The sequence below is a fragment of the Trachinotus anak genome, unplaced genomic scaffold (genome assembly GCF_046630095.1).
Source record: "Trachinotus anak isolate AG129_WGS33_773 ecotype Australia unplaced genomic scaffold, CSIRO_AGI_Tana_v1 ptg000019l, whole genome shotgun sequence".
Classification (NCBI taxonomy): domain Eukaryota; kingdom Metazoa; phylum Chordata; class Actinopteri; order Carangiformes; family Carangidae; genus Trachinotus; species Trachinotus anak.
The window spans coordinates 19290181-19313222 of NW_027273870.1; the positions used below are offsets into that span (position 1 = coordinate 19290181).

The 23042-nt window shown below is 38.2% G+C and overlaps 2 protein-coding genes across 2 annotated transcripts in view; both read right to left on the reverse strand.

Moving 5' to 3' along the window:
• Window positions 1-1238: 1238 nt before the first annotated feature.
• Window positions 1239-8695, reverse strand: LOC139636808 (hydroperoxide isomerase ALOXE3-like). The gene is made up of 15 exons (XM_071505155.1): window positions 8580-8695; window positions 8207-8384; window positions 7637-7841; window positions 7380-7461; window positions 6928-7050; window positions 6727-6830; window positions 6090-6256; window positions 5807-5950; window positions 5357-5560; window positions 5089-5175; window positions 4829-4998; window positions 3188-3309; window positions 2929-3029; window positions 1906-2076; window positions 1239-1814 (listed from the first exon to the last, which is right to left on the reverse strand). Exons 2-15 carry the CDS (start codon window positions 8357-8359, stop codon window positions 1635-1637), a joined length of 2013 nt encoding a protein of 670 aa, XP_071361256.1. The 5' UTR covers window positions 8360-8384; window positions 8580-8695; the 3' UTR covers window positions 1239-1634.
• A 262-nt stretch (window positions 8696-8957) lies between these two features.
• tbck (TBC1 domain containing kinase) overlaps window positions 8958-23042 on the reverse strand; it is a 42042-nt gene continuing 27957 nt past the window's right edge. The window contains exons 24-26 of the mRNA XM_071504239.1: window positions 18300-18463; window positions 13979-14138; window positions 8958-9483 (exon numbers count right to left, since the gene is read on the reverse strand). Of these exons, the coding sequence (XP_071360340.1) occupies window positions 9373-9483; window positions 13979-14138; window positions 18300-18463 (435 nt within the window). The 3' untranslated portion in view covers window positions 8958-9372. The remainder of the gene's footprint in view (window positions 9484-13978; window positions 14139-18299; window positions 18464-23042) is intronic.

Sequence of the window (23042 nt, forward strand, 5' to 3'; positions counted from 1 at the left end):
TGGCCTGAGCGAGGTTTACAGTGGTTACAATCACTTCACTATTTTGGCCTCGAGGAGCAGATGAATCCTGGTGGAGGATAAACAGATACAATAACCACACTCCATTACATAAACAAATTAAATAAAATGAAGATATAAGGAAACTGTGTCTCAGTTAGAAAAGCTGCAGACAATAATTTATTCATCTTAACACAGACTGGAGGATTTGGGTCCACAGCTGTCTGCAGTGGTTTGCCTTTCCTTTTCTACATACCATAGCAGTGTGAGGGTGTGTCAATGATTGATGTCCATCTGTAGAATATTTCCTTTAAAGGTGAGAGGTTCACTGTAGAAAACGCTCAATACCCTGTACTATGAAAAGTACAGCTAATTTAAGACACTGTGACATATCTGCAACAGTGATGAAAGATGGCAATGTGCAGTACGATGTAAATAGTATACTGTAAGTCAAGTCTTTACAATGAAATGTAAACAGATGCAAAAAATCACCAAGTGTCTGAAAGTAAGGTAATGCTTGTCTTCATGTCTGTCCTGAATATTCTATTGTGTATACCCCCAGAATCCAGAATGTAGTTGGCCAGATATTTCAAACTACGACCCATATATGACGAAATCTGTACTGAGCATGCTCTGATCACAGCATTGTATGATGTCATATCAAAAAATCTTAAGATATGATCTAGATTCTTGCAAGAACCTAAGGATTCTTGGAGCTTTGGCACAGTGTTTGTAAAATCTCTTTACAAAAACAAATATTAAATAAATGCAAATCTAACACTATATGATGTAATGCATTTTTCAGGCTAGAGAGGCTAGAGAGTCAGATCTGTGAGGAGGGGACACTCAGGGGTCAAGTGTGTCATAGTTTGTCCTTCACTCGCTCCTGAAAGATGAACAAATGGAAAGTTTACCCTTCATATAAACTGGGACGATTTAAGCCTTTAAACTTGGAAAGACTAGCATTGAAAATAGATGCATGAATGTATTGGCACTGCTAATGACAATTGCCAGGAGCATCCATTTGTTTTTGTAACAGTGCAGAAATACTGAATTTGGGGTGTGCACCTACATTCACTAACCACAGTAGTGGGAGTTTAACTGTAATTTTAAATCAAGAATATACAAAATCAAACTTGTTTTGCACTGTCTGTAATGAGTCTTTTACTAATCAGAGCTGCATTTTCAAACAGTTTATCAGTGCAAAGCTTCTCCATAACACAAATAACACACTTTAATAGTTGTTCCAGGAACAACAACAGCTTTATTGATGTTTTGTGTTGAGACAAAAAAGAATTAAACAATAGTCCAATGACAGCAAACAATGGAAAAGTGTCACGTTTTGGTCAACAAACATACATCTTGATTATCAACTTCTCAATGAAGCAGCTTCACATTTTGTATTTTTCATGGCCTTTTTTTTTTTTCTTTGAAATGGACAAGTGAAATATGAAGTAAATACAGTACAAATACAGTAAATTTTCACCACAGACAAATCAATATATCATTTATGCATTTATCAATACTTTCTACTACAGTATCAACTAAAAACAGTGAATGCAGTTCTTCTCCTGCTCCCCTATGTTAATGTGAAGCTAAACTTGCCCAGCAGCTAAGGACGTCACACCTTCTGACACTCAAATGGCAACACTATTTTCAATCTCCATGGGATCCATGTATGTGTATGGGATTTCCAGGCTCCTGTTTCTGACTTTGATGGCTGTGCTTAGCACTTCAAGTTCTCCCTGAAAATCCTTTATCAGCTTGCGGGGAATCTCCTCAGTGAAATGCTCTTCAGGGTACTTGCCAAGCGGGACCTGATGATCAGTGATATATTTAAAAGGGTTTTTCTTTTTTCATTCATGTAATGTTATGATTCATGTCATTTTTCAGGTTGTAAGTACTTACGAAGTCAGTGGACTGCTTGCTCAGTAGCCACATGGTGGCCATGCCCTGAACTGTGGTGTTGACGTCAGGGAAAGTCTGCAGCATTGTGGTCTCACTTGTTGTCCCCTTTGTGGTTGGTGGGGGGAGTTGAAGGGAGATGGGAGTGTTGGGCATCCAGCCACCATAGTCATACTAAAATAAAAAGATAATTCATGGATAACTTGTAAATACTTTATGAAGGATACGGTAGCACTATGATCATGCTATTGAATTTCTGATAAAAACTTTTATATGCCAAAAAAAAGACTTTTAAAAGCAGCATGTTTTCAGTGACTTGGCTCTTGTGATGTCAGTCTATTGCTCAGTTATTCCACTAGTTTGGTCCAGACTGAAATATTTCAACAACTATTGGATGCATTGCCATGAAATTTTATGCAGACATTCATGGTCCCCAGAGGATGAATCCTAATGACTTTCATGATCCCTGACTTTTCCTATAGCGCCACCATGAGGTTAACATTTGTTCTGAGAGAAATATCTCGACCACTTTTTGCTGGATTGCCATTAAATTTGGTTTAGACATTCATGTTTGAATTGCGATCACTTTGGAGATCCTATGACCTTTTCTCTAGCATCATCATCAGATTGAATTTTTTATTTGGTCCACACTTTGGATTATAACCAAATACCTGCAAAACTAATGACACTACATACAGCCTCGGTTTTACTTTGTGTTTTGGACTAATTAGCAAATGCTATAATATAAATCAGAATGTTTGCATTGTCCTTGCTAGCATGTTAGCATTTGTAGTATTTAACTCAGAGCACCAGTGTGTCTAAGTACAGCCGCAAAGCCCTGCTGGCTGTAGACTCTAGCCTTTGTGTAAAGGTTATCTTTAAGGCCAGATGTCATTCATCCATTTCTCTACAGTAAAAAAAAAAAAAAAAAAACGAAAGGAAAAAAAAACTGCAAGACCATCATCAACCCATTCCAAAACATAGCAACATTATAACTGATCATCCCAGTAAATTAAAAGGATTCACCTGTCCCCCGTTCACAGCTGAGTGCTGGGCTGAGCTAGTGAATATCACCATGGTGACAAACTTGATCAGCTCAGCCACAGTGGTAAATCTCTGCGGAATACCTAAGAATTAGAGCACATAAACCGCATTAGAAAGAGGTAGTCATCTGGACTAAATTAAGTCTGATTTATAATTGATTCATAATAACATAATGGTACATATATGTGCATATAAAGCATCATTTATCACCATAAAGACTGAGTTTTTCTATTAATCCCACCTGTGTCTGCTTGAGCAAGGAATCCATGTTCAAAAATATCCAAAACCCACTTCTGCAGCTCAGTGTCTTGCTGGACGTCAGTGTCGTTCTTGTAGTAGTAGCTGAGTATTCCCTGCACAAACCTTTGAGAAATGTGGATAAGTACTGTTAAACACATTCCTATTTGACTTATACATTTTACCATTTATACCATGTGAAACTCTTTTGACAGAGTGGACAACACAACTTTAAAGAAACAGTTTGACTTTGCTTTATCCCCTAGGGTTAGTTGAGAGGATCAATAGCACTCACATATCTGTACATCAGCTATGGAGCTACAGCAGAGTGGCTTAGCTTAGCATGAGGACTGGATGCAGCAGGGAAACAGCTAGCCTGACTTGCCTCAAAGGTTCAAATATATGTCTACCAACACCTCTAAATAATTATTATTGGCATGTTGTATCTCATTTGTTTAAGCAGAAACATGAAAACAACAAATTGTGGTTTTACAGGTTGCTCCTTTTTCTTGGTAAACAACCTAGCAATAATGGAGAGATGACAAAAAAGAGAGCAAGATACAACAAAGGTTGGCATCTTAACCCCATAGCATGGAGGCACCAAAGTTTACTTAATTTACATCAGGGATTTTAGACCACTGGAACTATTAGAAACAGTTCTCTGTTTAACAATACAATTCAACAGCACCACAAACTACAGCCTCCAAAATGATCATGAAGATGAATTACTACCTCTCTAAAACAAGTTTTATCTAAAACCTTCATGAAGGTAGAATTTAATGTATGACCGTTAAACTACATTAGCTTTATCAAGGTGTATTTCATACACTGGCAACCAAGTGACTCAAAAGTTCCAGTAGTGTCTCTTGCGACAATGAGTGCACCCAAATGAACATGTATTTCAACATATACCAGTCACAGGAGATTGCATTAAGTGAAAGATTGATGCAAAGAAACTGTGGTTAAAGGGTAGAAGAGGAGGGATAGAAGGAGTGGGGCTCAAATGTTGCAGTTTAGTAGCTGATACATTTGGTTATGGACAGAAAACCCTGCACACATGTTTCAGGGTTTTCAGAAAGACTTATGAGGGAAATCCTTTATAAAATTGCTCGACGTTTGCAGTACATTGACTAATCCAACCGCAATCCAATTTAAATCATATCAAAGCAGCCCGATACCTCAGTCACTAGTGAATGGTGGTAGTAAAATCAGACCCTTACTCCACAAAAACATCTGACTAAATAATAGGTTGGTTATGAAGTGGCAGATCAGTCTGAATATCAGGCTTGGCTTTTGTTGTGAAGCTATTTACTTCAGTTTGGGGGTGAACTCAATGGAAGAAAATTTACCTTTAATTTACAAATACATTTGTATTTACGGGTTGCTTTCCTGTGAGGATTGGTGCTTTCTGCTGGAGCAATCTCACCTGTCCTGTCCTCATTACCATTGTCTTAGTTGAGGAAAGCATGTGAATCCTGGACTGAGATTCTCTGATGTCAGCCACTCATCTGAGTTACACAACAGTGCAAATCATGTTTTTTTACTTAATTGTGCTTCAAGGCCTCTTACATTCGAATTAACCCTAACAAGGTGTAAGTATTTATACTGTGTAAAGATAATGCAGAGTGGAAATTGCCTATAGCACCTGTAGATGATATCCCAGAGCCGGAGTCCATCATCCCTGTAGTAGAAGTTTGGTACAGCCTCTAGCTCACGCTCAGCAATGTCATCATGTATACAGAGTGAACTGTAGGTCAAAGATGACAGGGATCTCTTCAGGATTGTAATCATAGCTTCTCCACCAGAGGATGCAAACTAGAGAATAATCAAACAAGAGAGAAATATAGTTAAAGACAAGTAGCATCTATAATATTAAAAGACATTGTATAGGTGTGGTGGTCTTACCTCTGTGAAAACTCCAGTGTCAGATATTAGAAGAAGTCGAGCTAAGTTGTTGATCTGCAGAGTGTAGCGAGTGTGAGGTTTGAGGAGCTGAGGGAAAGAGGGAACTCTGTTAGTACCAATATTACTTGTTGATCAAGTCACAAATCTTGATGCTTCTATACCATTTAGCAGAGTGAAATACTTGCAAATATGTAAACACTTAAACATTACAGTTCGTCAAAGTCAGTAAATCAGAAAATTACAGTAAGTTCAACAACCATTCCGTTACCTTGTACAGTGGATGCACCATGGGCATGTTGCGCAGCAGTGATACTGCGAATGCTTCAGCCAGCAGGTGAGTGCGCAGCAAGTGAACGTTGAGTTGATGCTCGTTGAAATCTGAACTTCTCACAAAAATCTTTGCCATCAACCAGTCGTACTCAGAATCAGTAGGAACAAAGATTGGATTGTCATCTGCTGGAGTCTGCTTCAGCTACAGGGCAAGATAGAGGGTCATGGTTAATTCATCCCATTCAATCCAACACCAGCAGAGAGAATACATACTAGCCACGGTATCTGCTGCTTGCAAAGAACTCAGTGTCTTGCTTCAAGACACTTTTAGCAAAGCAGATGCTTCCTATCGCAGTGGAGCCAACATCTTACCTTTCAGCGATAGCCACCTAACTCCATACTCTAACTTACAGCTTTAGAGTCAGCTATATTTGAGTGTTAATCTCACCTGAATAGCAATTGGCATCAACTTGTTGTCAGGTGTTTTGTGGAGCAGAACAAGGGGAGCCATCAAGTACTGCTTCTTCCCATTGATGATGTTTGGTTTAAGTTCATCCAAACGCTTGTAGTCACACAGGAATATGTTGCCTTTCTGTTTGAAATTTAAGAGAGGATAAGAAATTATTTGACTCCCCTACATACTGTCTGGATATTACATTTGCAAAGTGAACATATAAGTGCAATCATGAGATAAACATTGTTCTAATACTAAGATAATGTAAGAAAATCACCTTCAATTCATCTGCCAAGCTACACTGACCATGGAGGAAGACCATGTCATCAGTGACCGGAAAGTTACTGGGTAGGACTGTGCAACGTCGGATCAACATGGGGTTGACACCATTTAGAAACTGGTAGGCAAAGAGAGCATCCTCCCTCCAGTGTTGCTGGACATAGTCTGAAAAAAGAACAGAGTTGAGTTTCAACCTTTGGGCAATCTTGCTCTGTCACTGTCATTAGTTCAATTATACACTGCATGTGAAACAGAGAAATGGGAAACAGTGAGTGTCGCAAACTTCAGAGTCACTGCCATGATTCAAAGTTGTTTCTAGTTGTTTCAAAATCAGTTATCCGTCTTGATTCTATGCAATTTACTACAGTTACTAGTGTTCTCATCTCAAAGCCTAGAATTAGAAGGAAATCACTACATGTTTTGACAAATACACATTTCCTTCTCTGTCACATTTATTTTTTTCCATTTATCGTGCCAAGCAAAGAAGCCAATAGACTATTCAGTATTCACCTTATCTCAGAAATAACATTTATTTATTTTTAGGTAGTGTAAAAGTTTGAATGAATACAGTTGCATGTATACTTGTATGGATACAGTATTAATTATTCTATTAACCTATCCTGATAGCACAGTACCTGATATGTCAGTCCGTTTGCAGCAGAACACCCGATTGATGGCATCGATATCGGTCCACCTCTCCTTACAATCATCAAGTCCCTTCAGGTTCAGTTCTGTCAGCCTAAAAAACAGAGTAATTTTATTATGATTCCTTAACTCATTTTGATAGGCAGGTTTGTTGAAAGATAAATAGAAATGACAGAATTTGAGGACTTTACCCAGCTGATGCAGTGTAGAGAAACTCTGTAGTCTTGGTGAAGGAGAACCGGACCTCACGAGGCAGAGAAAGGGGGCCATCTGTCTTCATGCAGTGGGGTATTCCTTCCGCATACACATGCCACCTTGGGGAAAAAGAACAGGGAGAGCAATTTAAAAAATTTTAGTACAAGCAGAGCGGTGATGGACTTGGAAGAGTCTAGATACCACGGTATGTGCAGTTTAGAATATGTAACCATAATATATATTTGACAAGTATACATAAAGTCAATATAACAACTTAGCAACATATGTTATAGTGTAATGCATTTTAATACATTTTAGCAGGTGTTATATGGTGGTTAACTTATCATTATATGTCATGAATATACCCAACCAAAGGTGGAGGAGGTTTGGATGTATATTATCTTTGGGGTGTAAAATGCTAAAATGTGTAGAAGCTCTGATATCTCACTGATAGTCTTCCGCTCGCTGGCGCAGTTCCTGCTCCCTAGCGTACTGGCCAAGTTCATGGTTGTCTTCAAAGACTTTCAGAGCTTAAAAGAAAAACAGATCAACAAGGTTTTAAAGTGTTCATATATATACAGTATGTTGGCATGAATTTGCTCTATAGCCTCCTTATAGTCTAGCTTGCAGAACTTGTCTTTCTTTTATGTCTTGTTTAGTCAGTGAACAGCATACAGGATGTCAGACAAGCAAATTTCCACAAACCTGTTCCCTCTCTGAAGCGGTCCACCTCACTGTCAGTGATCCAGCGGTAGATGGGAAAGTGGTAAATGTCTCCCTCGGGGGATTTCACTTCCACCTTGGCAGGGTACCAAGAGTCTTGTGGGAGGATTGGGAGATGCTGTTTGTCTAGCTCTATCAGAACCAGCTTTCCAAGAGACGTAGGGCAGGACACAGTAAATCTGGACACCTGGAACAATGACAGAAACAGTTTGGAAAAATGTACACATAAGATGGGGATAAAGTGGATTTGATGAACTTAGCTGTGACATCCAAATAATTAGGAAACAATTACTGAATCTAGAAGGGTGGACAAAATAAAACATGCCCTGAATATAATACCAATTTTGTGAAGCTGATTATGGGGGCTTTTGGTTACTTCGGTCGTTTTTGTGGTCATAGGTTGCAAAGCTGAATATATCCTGTTGCTGCACATGAATCTGAGTTGGTGATACTTTACATCAGCCTCTCTAAATTGGTATTAAACATGTCTATAGGCAAAGATGAGAAAGCGTGCAATGCATTTAAACATAGACAGGGAAATTCCAAACTTACTGCTCCTCTGAAGAAGGATGCAACCCCTTTGAGGCTTACGAGCCATGTGCGTTTGCTCTCATGATCTGTGCCCACAAGCTTAATGAAGATATTGCTAAAAGTGGTGGCAGTGGCGATATTGGTGGTGAATACTGTCACTTCATAATCCACCATTTTCACTCTGGAATGTTGAAAAATCCTGGTAGGAAAAGAATAACAACAATCATCTCAGCACTGATCAGGTGAACTGTCATTAGATGAACGTGAGTGCATAAAACCCTTTAAAATACTAGTATCACAGTGAAAAGGGCACTGGCAAAAGTTATCATAACAACTAATCTTTTACAGTCCAACTGTTGCTGGCTTAAATCATCAAATCAACGATTTGTCTTACCTCGGTTATTGAGAAGAAGAAGTTTCTTTGATAGAAATCACCACTTATTTCTCTATTTATGCAGTCAGTTTTATGGGAGGGTCCATTCAAAAAAGGGAGGGTCCATTCAGCAATACTCTGCTCTGATGATGGAATGTTGGACATGTATGAACAATTAACTGAAAAACCACGGGAGGATGATGCAAAGCATAACTCACTAACTTTCCTATTAAATGTTAAAACAATGAAGCTTTCACTTACACAGTTTATCTGATAGTTTTATTATAAACAACATCTCTATAGCATTGGTAAATATGTACCTCAGACTACAGAGATAATTCAGTGACTTGTAAACAAGGTAAATGCAAATAAATCACCAAATACAAAAATTACTGTATTTTTTTTATTTTTATTATTATCGTTTCCCATGATCAAATGGCTCAGAACAGACAGACTGACACACATCAACATATATGTACTGGACACAGGCAGCTCAGTTTATCAGTGCAAGGTTACTACCACACATAGCAACTGTTCCATGACAAAAAAGTCATTTATTCTTGTTTTGTAAAAGAAAATAATAAAACACCTGTCTTGTAAATATATATGGAAATGAAATCAAACTGGGTTAAGAAGATGAATATTTCAATGCAGTTTATCATCTGAAAGCACAGTTTAATTAGAATGTGTAAAAAAAAAAAACAAAGTCTAAAAAGCAATGATGACATTTTTTTGTCTTCACTTCAGTATCAGCTGAAGCAATATGCAGTCCTTCCACTCGTCCTTTGTGTTAATGAGAAGCTGAGGAATGGGGTCAGATCTGAGGGGAGGGGACAGTCAGGAGTCCAGTGGGCCTCAGCTTGTTGATCCCTCCGTCCAAGATACAAACCCGAGGGAAATTTACCTTGACCAGATGTGCTGCAAACTGGGAAGAAATGAAGAGGAGAGAAAGATGTTTATTTTCCTACCTCCAGTGATTTGCAAGCAGGCTACTATTACCTCATACCACATTGGCATTGTTCAACACGGAACCCCTGCAGTTGCTTTACATGGGAAATCACATTTTACACAATAACAGTCCCTCAGCAATTAGGAAACACCTTGAATTGGTATGTGTCCTGCATTAGGTAATTTTTCAGGTGTGTCAGTGCCAGTGTAGACACAACACAAAAAACTAGTAAGTAATAGAGTGAAAATAAGAGAGAACAACTAGTTTTGCATAAAAGAAAAAAACCCTTGTCTGACCTGATCAGGCTACCGGCAATGCAGAGGCTTCCTCTCTACGTCATAAGGGCAAAACACTCATCCTTAGTGTGCTCACTATTGAGGAAATAACTGGCAGACTGAAAAGTCTGAGAACTCTTTCCCACAATCCCATACGTTCGGACCCTATAGATGGTAACACTAAGTGTGGTTCCACTTCAGCAATGTGAGGAAATCTGATTATGAAACCTCTGCATCCGCATGCTAAATGTAAGGTCCAGTTACAAACCCTGAAACTGACAGATGAATGAAATTCAGTTGTGTCATGCAATGTGTATAACCAAGAATTGGGACTTAGATGCATAGCTTTAATTAAATGTTGGGGGAAAAAAAATCTATATTATTGCTTAATAACCATCAGTGGAATCATACCTTGAGATGGTCATATTATGTCATTGCTTTACAGATTTTTCTTGTCAACACGATTCCAAATAAATAGTGTTAAAAAATGTAGGGCTATAGAACAAATTACTGAAGCTATGATTTTGATACATGAAGACTTTTGTGTGACATATTGCCAATAATAGAATAACCAGGTTAACTGGACTGAGCATAGTTTTGACTGATTGTTGGAGCTATGCTGGGAAGTACCCAAGGTCATATCCCTCTAATTAACAGTACATGTGATAAAGTGGACTTTTGTAAAGCAAGCAGTGGAGTCATGGAAATAATTAATTAAAATAAGGGATGAAAAACAACTCCCCACAGTGAAGTACTACAACTTACATGCAAAAATACTCAAACCGATTCGTTCACTCATTTCATTTCATTTGTGTGTCTACCACAAAGCAACAAAGCACAGTTTTAAAATTTCAGATTCAATTAGCTGAAACGTCCATGTAAGAAATGAGCATGAAGAATTCACCTTACTTCTGAATGCCAATAGGGTTTAAATGTTAAAGGTTTACAGTGAAGCCTGACCACACAGTGAGGAGACTCATTGTTTTGCCCCACAGCTAATGATAATGCCGCTGGTGCGGTGCACAGAAATGTGAATGACATTTAAGCACAATTGAGTCCTTTTATTGACCTTTAATTTCACGACCTGCGCGACTGAAAGGTCTGATGAATTACTGGGCTTGACCATAACACTCGAATGTGGAATTTCAAGTGTGGGGCTGGTTAGGTGGGGTGTGGGGCTGGAGTGGGGGTAGGGGTATGTGGTTTTACAAAACACCACGTCTTTTAACCCTTTCCGATTATGAATTTCAATTGATCCTAATAGTCGTCATCCTTAAAGCCTAGACGATGATGATGATGATGATGATGATGATGATGATGATGATGATGATGATGATGATGATGATGATGATGATGATGATGAATAAATGTTATAATGATGTTCGTGTAGCGACACTGATTTTGTACTTATGCTTAAGTTTGAAGCACAACATGGTTACTCCGCAAAATATCAGAGGCACAAAAGCCACAAATTGTAGTAGACTGTGACCACGTGTTGATTATTACACATGAGCCATAAACAGTTTACAAACAGTGAAATAAAAACTCCTAAGACTGAATACTGAATACCTCACTCTGCAGATGAATTACTCTGTAACAGCTATTTTTTGGGGAGCTTACAGCCAAGTCAGACAGTGAGCTGTTGCTGCCGCTGCCTGAAAAATTCAGGACCCTCTCCTCAATTAAGGAGAACTTCTTATTTTTCTCTTTTACTTTCCAACATATGGAAGGAGGACATCTTTTCTAAATTGGGATGTTGCCTGAAGCAACCCTCCCTGCTGAGTTGTTAAATTTATGTTTGGCTAATTTATTCCAACGAGAGCACAAAAGGAGAATTTATAATGATCAATACAGTTCTCTGTTCTGTTACGCTGAAGCGAGCAAAGTTATTTTTGTGCCCTGAAAATTCAGTTTCAGCCTTAGCTAATGTCCCAGTGTCTTCTAGAATAAGAAAATAAAAGTAAAAACACAGTAGGTTTTTATTGTACTGTGCATAGGGGTGGGTGATCTGGCCAAAAGATCATATGGCAATCCTTTTGGGAAGGATCGCAATCCACAATCTGAATTGTGAGTTTCCCTACAGATTCAGTTCAGCTCATGTGATCACATGATTAGTTGCATATGGTTTCCTGGACACAAACCCTGTCGCTTCAACTCAAGGCTATAGGCCCAACTCACTCACTTTATTCTCAAACTCCTGACTGAAAGTTGAGATTCATATTTTTCCTCCTTTGGATGTTTGTCTGCTCACAGCAAGTAGCATGATTCTCACTAAACACCTTTTTTTTTGAGTTTCAAAATATTCCCGTGTAGTTATCTGTAAAGATTACTTGCAGAGTTACCACATTGTTATTCTCATTTTCTTTGTAAAACTTTTTTTAAATATGCATTTTTATGGGAAACATTATTCATTTTTTTTCTGCAGTCATACCCATAATACTTTTTACCCACCCATTCACTTCACACATATTCTCAGCTTGTTGAACAATCATATTGAATCCTGCAGCAAGGTGACAACCCCTCACAAGAAAGAATATTAAGAAAAATTAAACTAAACGAAGAAAAATGAAATTTAAAAAAATAAATAAATTTTAGAACATATATGAGATGATAGTTACAGCAATCAGCAGCCAATCTGTGTTTATCCTAAGAACATTTTCTGCAGCAAATATATGACAGAAACCTTTACCAAAAGATTTTGTGATCAACAAATATCACCTCCCAAACAAGCCTACCACAGACTATAGCCATGCCAGTGAGACACTACTTAGGCACTGTAGTGCTTTGAGATGAGTGCATGCTCAGAATGATAATACTATCTGAGAACTGGGATCTAGGAACCACGAATCTCTATTGAAAACTTCATGGCAATCCAATAGTTGTTGAGATATTTCACTCAGAACCAACAGACTGACATTGCCATCCCCAAGGCACTGCCACTAGCAAGGCTAAAAATGCAACAGTAAACTGGAGGGGAATTTAGGGATTTAGATGTGCCACAGGGGGTTTTTAAACAGTTGGAATGAAATGTTGAGGTATAAGGCTGTGTCCAGGGTATAATTCCTTTTGAGATGGTCCCACTAATCCAAAAAAAATAAAGGCAGATATGGATAAATGTAATATATACAAAGGCAGTGTCTCTTTACTTTTGGTCAGTGTTGTACATGAACATGTTAAAAAAAAGCATTGAATGTGCTCACGGTTTTGGTGAATGTTTGGTGAACGCATACATTTGCAAGTCACGAATGTGAATGTGACTGTAATGCACCAAATAGCTGCTTGCCAACCGCCAAAAAACATGAGAAGAAGAAGAACTGTGTTTTACAGCTGCACCCGGCATACGAAATGAAATCATAGCTTATCTTCCAGCCAGTTACTGTAATGAAGCCAGTGTTGGTGGAGCCTATAGCAGCCTGTAATCCATTTCATATTTTGGAACAGCTGCACACTTTGGTTCATGCAGGCTCAATATTCTACTATATTAACTGCACAATTGTTTCACTTAATAAAAATGCATATACATTGAATGACGTTTGTGAAATTATCTTTTTTGAGTTGTCCTGCCGTATGACATATTTCTTGGTTTTCCTCAGCTTTTTAAACCAGTCTCTAGCTGTGATTTTGTAGCAGTACACAGAAATGTGGCAATAATTGGGGGCTGGGGATGGATGGCTAGGAGGAGGTTCTACTGAAAAGGAATGGCACAGAGCAGCTCATTAACAAAAAAACAGAAGAAATAAATGTGAAGTAGTTCATTTTTGAAGGACTATGAACTTAATTCAAAATTGAACTATGACCATTCATTTTATTCTTTGTGAACTGAACTTTGAATTAGCTCTTGTGAAGTTTGGACTTGTACAGCACTGCCCTTGGTTGTCTACACTATATACCTACATTAACTTCTGTTCTCTCAATATTTCAAATGGACTTTAAAACAATGCCAATCGCTATCTGCCTAAGATATTACGAAAGTCTTACAACATGTAAGACAGGAGATAAATTTACTTTTTAAGACTAAAAATCTAATATACAGTGTTTTTACCTTCATATAACAAAATTCCTTAACAAAATTAAGCACCAATGCATCATGTGAAAATCCAAAACCTAAACCATATTTTCATATCAGAGAACACTTTCAGAGTTTGATGTGCTGTACACAGGTGTATCTGTGCGTGTCTGTGTGGCTGCTTTCTCACCATAGCAGCACTCTTCATTGCATGGCTGATGACCACAATGACACGTCCTCTGTAGTTCTGGAGGACTCCTGTTGCAGGACACTGCACCAGCTCGCCATCAGGGCTGAACACTGCGTTGAAGGGAATGTTGATGCTGCCAGAAATGTGGCCTCTGCTGAAGCTGGAGGGAGTGAAGTTAAGGAGCACAGCTTTGAACAGATGCAACATCTGCCTGCCTAACAACGAATGAGGTGCACCTTGTTTTTTTTTGTTTTGTTTTTTTTCCCATACAGGTACACCTTAAATTTCATCAAGTCAGTTCATTATAATTAGGGTATCAATAATACACTAATTACAGTGTTTGTGATACTACTTCTCGGACTGACACCCAAAACAAAAAGCATGTAAGACAGGTTTCATGGTGGTAGTGTGTGTGAAAAATTGTTAACTAAAGGGAGGGAAAGAGGCGGAAGAATAAGAGACATAGGAGTTACAATAAAGGTGTCAGCGGGAGAAAAGAGAGGAAAAAGAAAAAAGACTTAGTGAGAGGTTTTCTGGAAAAGTGGTATATAATTGAATAATAAATCCTGACAAAATGAGGTTGTCCTATTTCTGAAATTACAGCTATTGACATTATTGCTGAATATCTCATGAAAAGTGCTGCTTGACTTCTTTCTCCGTCACATTACTAGGATCACTAAAACATACCAGCTGTTACACAAACATAAAGAGTCACTATGTTACATAATGAAGTATACAGTATAATCCACTGACTGACAAATCCTGTTGTGTTACATTTAGCCATGGAATAACAAGAGGCACATGCCACTTGTTTTACAGAGAAGAATATCCACAAAGATCTTAATTTAATCCACTTTTTGTGACCGTAGACACCCACAACAGAGCTTTACCTAAGATCACAATATAGGTGAACATGGGTAAATCCTGTGAAAGTGGTCAAATCCCTTTTGTCCATGCGTGTTAGCCTGAGGAGCCCGTCTATCAGGAGGCTCTGGTGTAGGAATTTGGCAAGAGGAATTGCTTCAAAACTTCAAAATCCTTACTCTATCCACTAATCCTTATTGATTAATGTCTCTTTAACCTCTTAGACAATTACCATTCCACTGATGAGCTGAACGGCGAGGCTCACTCCTTCTGGTGCACTGCATTTTTTTAATAGACAGAGTTTTCTGGGCTACTGTACGCCTAGCAATAAATAGAAACTGTCTATCTGCAAGAGCAAAATTTATTTATGTAATATTGTAATTTTGTGCAGAGCTACAAAAGGAATGTGTAAAGAGGCTAACGAATGTGGCAAGCAGTAGTTTATTTGGATGGGACCTACATTAAAAATAACCACCTTGTTCTGATCTTTCGGATAATTTCAGCTGACACAGTGGGTTTTTTTAATCGGCTATTTATCTTAAGAAGCAGGAGAATTTACTCAAGCACCCATAAAGGAGCACTTGATCCTTCAGTTTGTCTGAAAAATTCAAAATCACCACTCCTCGAGATATATAGTTTTCTTTGGAGGGCAAACACACTCATACTCTTCACCTAGTGCTCGCAAAGAGACTCTCCACTTGATATCGTTTTCTTAATTTAACAAAAAGGTTCCTCTGCACACAGTTGTACATTCTACATTGAAATATACTGGTCGTGGCTATCAGATGACTGTTACAAGACTAAAGAATTCTATCATGGGGAAAAAAAAGAAAAGAAAGAAAAAACAAACAAATCATGTAAAAGAAGAAAATATGACCAGACGAATGCATTTTGCTAAGATCTTCGGGCTAATCTCCACTGCTTTATGTGTCGTTTGTCAGATGGCAGGGTGTGGGGCAGCCTGGATGGATATGAAGGGCCTAAATGAATGTTGCAGAATCTGGCAGCACATGACTGGAGCAGATCATTCCTCCTGAATCTGCCTCTGCTTGCCTTTGATGGGAACCAAGCTGTTGTAATCTCTTTGCCTGTGGTTTGGTTTCAAAACTCTGGCACCAGGTCAAGAGGTTAGCGAGATGTCAGAGGCACTGTGCAATAAAGAGAGAGGCTTCTTGCAACTATAATTTTGTTTTTTTCTGTGTGTGTCATGACCCTTTAACTTTTCTTTTTGTATTATTTATGGGTGAATGAAAACATTAGTCTTTCGTCAAAAATTGAAAGGCACAGGCATATCATATACAAACATGTACAGACATGTAAACACAACATCAATTCAGAGAAAGATTAATTACAGCTTTTACAGAGACATGACATACGCTCAAGGACTTACAGATCCAGTTTGGCACACTTAAGAGATTTAACAGAGACAGAGTTTACTTATATGTGTGCCAGAAGATCAATGTTAGTGAAGCTGTTTACACTAAGTTGTGGTCATTGTCTGTGCACCTGCACATGTGTTCTTCTTGCATACCTCCACCTCCAAGCCAATGCACAACAAAACGCAACTGGAATAAATCACGACATCCCGCGAATAGTGAAGAAAGATGCCAGTTTTGTGTCTTTATCGAATGACATTTGATACAACATTCATAAAAACTGTAAACGCTTTTCACGAAAATAGTTTTGCATTACTTCTTTAAAAGGCACCTACGGGTTTGTACAGAAATAAACACAGGGTCCAAGAATGCTTATAGTTAATGTCAGAGTTGTATGTTTTGTCAGAACTAGGCATGTGAGACTGCCTCCTAACAACAAGCAGCAGGGATGAATAAAAATAACCTAGGGATTGAAAAAAAAAAAAAAAATTTAAGAGAAGGCTTAGCAGTGACAGAGCTATGAGTCAGATTTAATGACTTAATACTCTATCATAGATAACAATGAATAAAACAACACGGAGATTTTACCATTTTCTCAGCACACACCTGATTGAAAGTTACCTGTTAAAGATACTATACCTGTACTGTAAGATACAATAAGACTGCCGTAGGCAGAATTGGCTCAGTGCTAGTTCTGGGCAGCACTGATCACTGCTGCCAAGTGAACCTAAAATCATGACATTTCTCGGCTGGAAGAAAGTACGGGAAACTAGGAAATGTTTGTACAGAGGAGCTGTTTAACCTAAACCTGTCAGTAGCGCAGCATTAAGTGACAGAATTTCCAGAGTTAAGTGTATTTTGATTCATGTGATGCAGAGAAAATCACCTGAAGAGCAAGGGGTTTCACCGACCCACAGCAATTAATTTCGAAGGTTATCTGATGGGTTGATGGTAGTATAGTACTGCTACTTGATTCATTTCTATAAGCAGCCTAAGGCACAAAAACTCCTGCATGGATTTCATTTAAAGATTTTTATTTATTTATTTATTTTTTACAGCTTTTAACACAATCTAGCCACACTCGTTGGCCTGTTAATTCCCAAGTGATGTTTTTAATGTAAATGATTTTATTTTTCAGATCTTTTAGAGTCAGTCTTCATATTTCCCTTACTTCTCTGGGTATGGGGGTTATTGCGTCTATTAAAAGTCTTGCAAAGCAGCCAGTCAAAATATTGTTGTGCAAGATATTTGTACACACACCTGCCGTTGCACCGAACACGTTGCACAGTATAGGGCTTTTATTGCCCGTCATATTTCACACATTGACTGTAACAGCAAGAAGTAACCAGAACCTGTGTCATCACTGCCAACCTTCTCATGGACCCTTAAGAATTCAATTAATATTTTTGTTATTTCATGGTTTCCTTTTGTTTTCTTGCAGATTTTTATTTCATCCATTTTTATTGTCTGTACTATGGCCTTACTACAGCCAAACAACCCCCATGTGCAGTCTCACCTGATTTGCCATTTACTGGCAAGTAAACTGACCAAGCCTCTTTTGATTTGGACTGAGTTTAGTCATACTCAACAGTGACACACAAAATCAAGCAAGGCTCTCATTCAGAAAATATTGTTCATTTATGTCCCTGTCACTGGACAACCAGCAGGTGTTTGATAAGAAGTTGTATAATTTACAACTTTGTGGAAAGCTGCTTTTAACCACCTAGACATGCTAGCCCCCACTGTTAATATTGTTAACATTTATATCGATACTGATACTACTTACTGTCCCGTCAGCCTGAGATTTTTTTCTCAGCTTCCTCAACAGAAACTTTCAAGTTGGAGCAGGTTTACTTGCACAATTTCTACTGAAAGCAGCTTCACCTTTAACTGTCAATACCACAGAAACATTTGTTTGTTTTGGATTTGTGGGACACAATCCAAGGGTGCACAAACCAGTGTCAGCATATGTGAAGCTGACAAAACAAAACTAAGCAATGTACTGATATGCTCAGATATCATCACTGTTGAGATAAGGAGGTGAATGACATTTCATAAGTACACAGAAACGGTAAGGATACTCCTCTGCACTGCGAATGTCAACAGCAACAATTTTGGGCTTGCCAGCTTTGGTCCGCTTGGTAGGCGCGGTCAGTGACAGTTCACAGAGGTCAATTAAGTCCTCAGCTGAGATCCTGGGGGATACTTCTGCTTTCAGGTCAGACAGTGCCAGAGGCTCCCGGGACTACAAGAGAGGAAATCACAGGAGATCAGATGAAGAGGGAGAAAATTACGGTGCAGGCTTTCACAGAATTTCTGAATATAATTTGAATAATGGAATTTGGAAAAGTAATCACTGAAAAATGACACAAGAGAGACAGAAAGAATAGTGTCAGGTTGGATATCATAGTTTCTTTAAAACCAGGAGACAAGTAATTAAGCTTAAATGTCATTCATGTGAACTAAATCTCTTCTGTATTAAAGATATATTTGACACCATCCTTTAAAACAGTTTGTGCCACTAACTCCGAATAGAATTCCATTATGTATTTCCATAAAAAAAGCAGTATTACAGCTGAGAGAGCATCACAGATGACCAGCCGAAGTGGCCAGGACATGATCCGTTGCCAGTCTCCACCTGCGCTGCCAAATGAGATCATTAAACCAACCAACCCGAGGCATGGCTGCAGGGGATTGAACCCAGGCCTGCATTGGTGAGGAAATGTTATACCTCTGTGATTTCCAGATGCCCTGGAATCATTTTAAGCATAATTGTTTTTTTAAACAAAAGAAAAAAATAAATAAATAAATAATAAGATGCTGACAGTTTTTCCCAAGTGCCCCACAAACGTATTGTGTTAATGAGCGGTTATTTAGCAGCCTGGTACTTCTCTTCATTTAAATGCAAATTAAATAGGTGAGAAATGCTAACAGCATAATCTATGAATTTCAGTACACTGTGTGAAAGACATTTATAGAACAGAGAAGGGCCAACTGCACGTCAAGTAGGTTAAGTGCCAAGGCTCTGCCATCCATGAAATAAAAGGTTTGAAAGCAGCTAACTCCACTGGCTAGCTGAACAATCTACTGCCCGACCAACAGTGAAGAGGAAGTCAGTGCTGCAAAGCAGAGACGTCCAGAGCCCAGAGAGGATTTGATTTTTTTCTTCTTTTTTTTTTTTTTGGACATGGATTTAATGTAACAATTTTGTGCACTTGAGCTTGTGTCCTGAAAACTAGGTATTAGTAGAGTGGTTTTTAATCAGCCCACAGAGCACAGTGTTACTCATGTACATGTTCTTTTCCCATATAATTAATATATGACTCTCCAAGTGAAGTTAATAACTTACAATACTGTACACAGTGGTGGAAATTAACTAAGTTCAGTTAAAAGTACCTGTGTTGTACTTTTTTATTTCCCTTTTCTGCTTCTACTTTTTAACCAGAAACACTGTACTCTGTACTCCACCAGCATTTTACATCTAAACATATGATCAGTTTATGTATGTCATAACTTCTTATAAAGCATTTTGATTGGATTGCATAAACTCAACATTTGCTCCAGCCACTGGCACACACTGCTGATCATGGTTTCTGGCCGAATGCAGGTGGTGGTGATTGTTGCTTGACAAGAGCTTTGGCCTTTGTTGTGTGTGTAGGACAAGAGGTTTGAGCAACGCTATGTCTTCAGGGCAGACTGAAGGCTATAGTGAGTTGCTATCGGAAAGTGACCCGAGTGGACCAGGGCTAGCTGGTCAGCATGCTAACTTCAGTAGAAGAAAAGACCTGATAGAAACAAGCGCTAACGTTGGCGTTGCTTTCCACTGCTGGAGACAGCTCTAGGCGAGTAAAGAAATGAAGCTTGATGCTGAACTAGCAACATTTCTTCTAGACTGGTAGGTAAACAGCTGTTAATGCTAACGCTGGCTACGTAGCAATAGCAAAACTTACAAATAGCTCCTTTAAGTCAGCCACTTTTTGTCCTTTATTTATGATGCAGTATTATTTAATAGTATTGCATCCCTATTTTTACTTATGGAAATTATCTTCCTCCATCTCTTTAATTGTTCTGTATAGTATAAAGCAAAACACTGACCCATATACACAATAAGCAAATTACTATCGGTAACCATCTCAACAGAAGTAGTATAACACCTGAAACAAACCCTCTCAATGAAGTGTAAAGAAAGTTTTGTTCCTCTAGCCAGAATGATATGCTGGTGGTTATGTGACTCACACTGTCAGTCTGAGGCTTTATTCTCAGTATGTCTGAAACCCTTTCTTTCCTTGTAAAGCTTGACTGTAGGCTGAGACAAAAGACGTGTAACGCTGCTACATTCCCCCTTTCAAATTTTCTCAAACAATTGGCTTTTTGTTTTTGCTTCTCATAAATATTCAGAGTGTGATTATTCCAACAGGTATCTGATAGTCAGCTGTGATCGTAGCAAAATTTCTGTCTCTACTCTCTGCAGTAATAATTTGTATAGATGTGTCTAAAGGATGCAGCTTCACTGTGCAGCATTAACACAGAGTCAGAATGGGATTTGAGGAGTGGTGCATCTTTTTGACCAAACAACTTTATTCTGTTCTCTTGAATTATCTACAGACAGCCTGACAATGGTTATTCTAGGCAACATGACAGAGCACAAGCAAAGCAAAGGGATCTACATATTTATGATGTCTTACTGCCATAACCGGTAGTTTGGTGTGTTGCAGAGAAAATGTCACTAACCTCTGGGATTTTCTTTTTCAACATTCAATTCACTTTGATGCAATACAATACATCAGCCGTACGATAAATACTACCATGCACATAATGTTGAGTCTATCGCTAAAGTTGTTTGAGTTTTAAGACAGTTCTATGGTATGTTTTGAAACTTTGTTTTGGAGGAATACTGACCTGTATTTTACTGACAAGTGCTTGTAATATTTTGTCCATTTCATTTACAGATATGGAGGTGCAAAAATATTAGAAACACCTAACAGCAAATTGTTTAGCTGACCTGACCTCAGTCATCTACATCTCTACATCACAATGATAACATGTTTCAGTTAGGCAGCATTTATTACATCACTCACATCACAGTGTTTATTTCAGCCCAAAATTACAGCCCCACAGGATCAATACAACGAGACACGCTGCTGTGACACTGACAGAGATTTCATGGAAATGCCCTTTAAAAAATTAATCATAATAAGGCAATTGGTGATTGATAGTGTTACAATCAGATAAGTGTGTCTAAGACAGCTGGTTCAGGGCCAATAGTGAGCCACTTGGCCAGGTGTAGTGAAAAAAAAAATAGAATTTAACATTACACTGGGATGAGGCTGCCAAAGAACACACCTGCTCAGTAAAACCTGCCTGTGTAGACTAATCTTACAAATGAAAAACAACTGTAAAGCCATTTGTCTTGATGTCTTGCATTTACAGAGACCTGTTTTGACACATGCATCTTTCACTTGTCAAACCCCTTACCAGAAACCGCAGGAAGAACAACTGAGGGGGGATCACTCATGCAATAGATGTTGTGTGTAGACTTCTTCTATGTGATGAGTTTTATTGAAAAACTACCATTCCTACATCTTTTTCCAAAGATTCCCTTATATTACACAGCACAATCTTTTTCATTATTTCTTTTCAAAGATGTGGTAACGGGAATGAAAAAGATTGTATTTTGATGCTTCACACATCAATTCAAGCGGGAGCAGCAGAGACTGGCAAACTGAAAGAAAACAATGAATCTCCACAGAGAAAAATTAGCATGCTCGAGCGATAGATAAAATGACATGCTACATGGTAAGTAATTTGAATAAATTCTCATTTCGTCAGTGTTGTGTAAGTGCTATTTACATACTGTCACTGAAAACACATGTAAACTGAAATTAATAATTTTCTGCATGATGACGCTCTCTCCAGCAGCAAGACATAAATTAAATGTTCAAAACTGAACAAACTAACAAGCTGGTCAAAATTTCTAAAGAGCCCAGCGTCTTCACTTCTGTGTTTTATAATATGTCTCCACTGAGATAGAAAGTATCTAATCAAATATTATGAATACTAGCTTTAACTCACAAATTATCACAGTATCTGAATATTCTCTCATCTTGGCCTTTCTGCTTTTCAATTTACATTTAACTGCACATATGCAGAGGTCATGGTCAAATTACATGGGAACCAGGGACAGATGAGCTCTTTTTAAAGATACGTGTCCTCAATAGCACTTGCTTCGGGGAAGTGGAGGTTATATATTTTAGATTCATCTTGCGCTTATAATTAATACTGCAACAAGAGGAAATAAAATCCAGCATTTCCACATCGGCATCACATTGAATGTGAAAGGGTGGTTTGGTTTTGGAGATCAACTGTGATGATCAACAATTACAGTAAGTCCTGTTGACTCACACACATACTAGTTTAACAGTGGTGCATGTGGCTGTTTTTGTATTTGTATGAATAATCACTTGAGTCACACCCTGTAGTGTACTAGGTTAAAAGCTGGTTGATATAAAATCTGATGGGTACCACTTTACAATAATTCTACCCTTATAAATGATTTATGAATAGTTTATAACTAGTTTGTTAATTAGTTCATTTATGTTTTATAAATTATTTATAGGTGTTATAACACATTAGATAAAAAAGGTAACAGTAATCTGTTGCTTGTCAAATAGTGAGCCCACATTTATCTGTACTGTTAACCTAATTTTTACAACTATTTATTAAAGAGTTACTAACATTTATAACTGGCAGAAGGCAGTCTTATTGTTAAGTGTGAAACACATCACCATTTATTAATTAGTTCCTATAAGGCTCCCTTTTACCAG

What these genes read in the sequence shown, in the direction of transcription:
- LOC139636808 (XM_071505155.1), bottom strand. Translation starts at nt 8,359, where the DNA reads ATGGTGGATTATGAAGTGACAGTATTCACCACCAATATCGCCACTGCC. An exon ending in CCGCTTCAGAGAGGGAACAG is followed by an intron (nt 7,462 to 7,636) that starts GTTTGTGGAAAT and finishes TTTTCTTTTAAG; the next exon opens with CTCTGAAAGTCTTTGAAGAC. An exon ending in CTCTGGGATATCATCTACAG is followed by an intron (nt 3,310 to 4,828) that starts GTGCTATAGGCA and finishes CATTTCTCAAAG; the next exon opens with GTTTGTGCAGGGAATACTCA.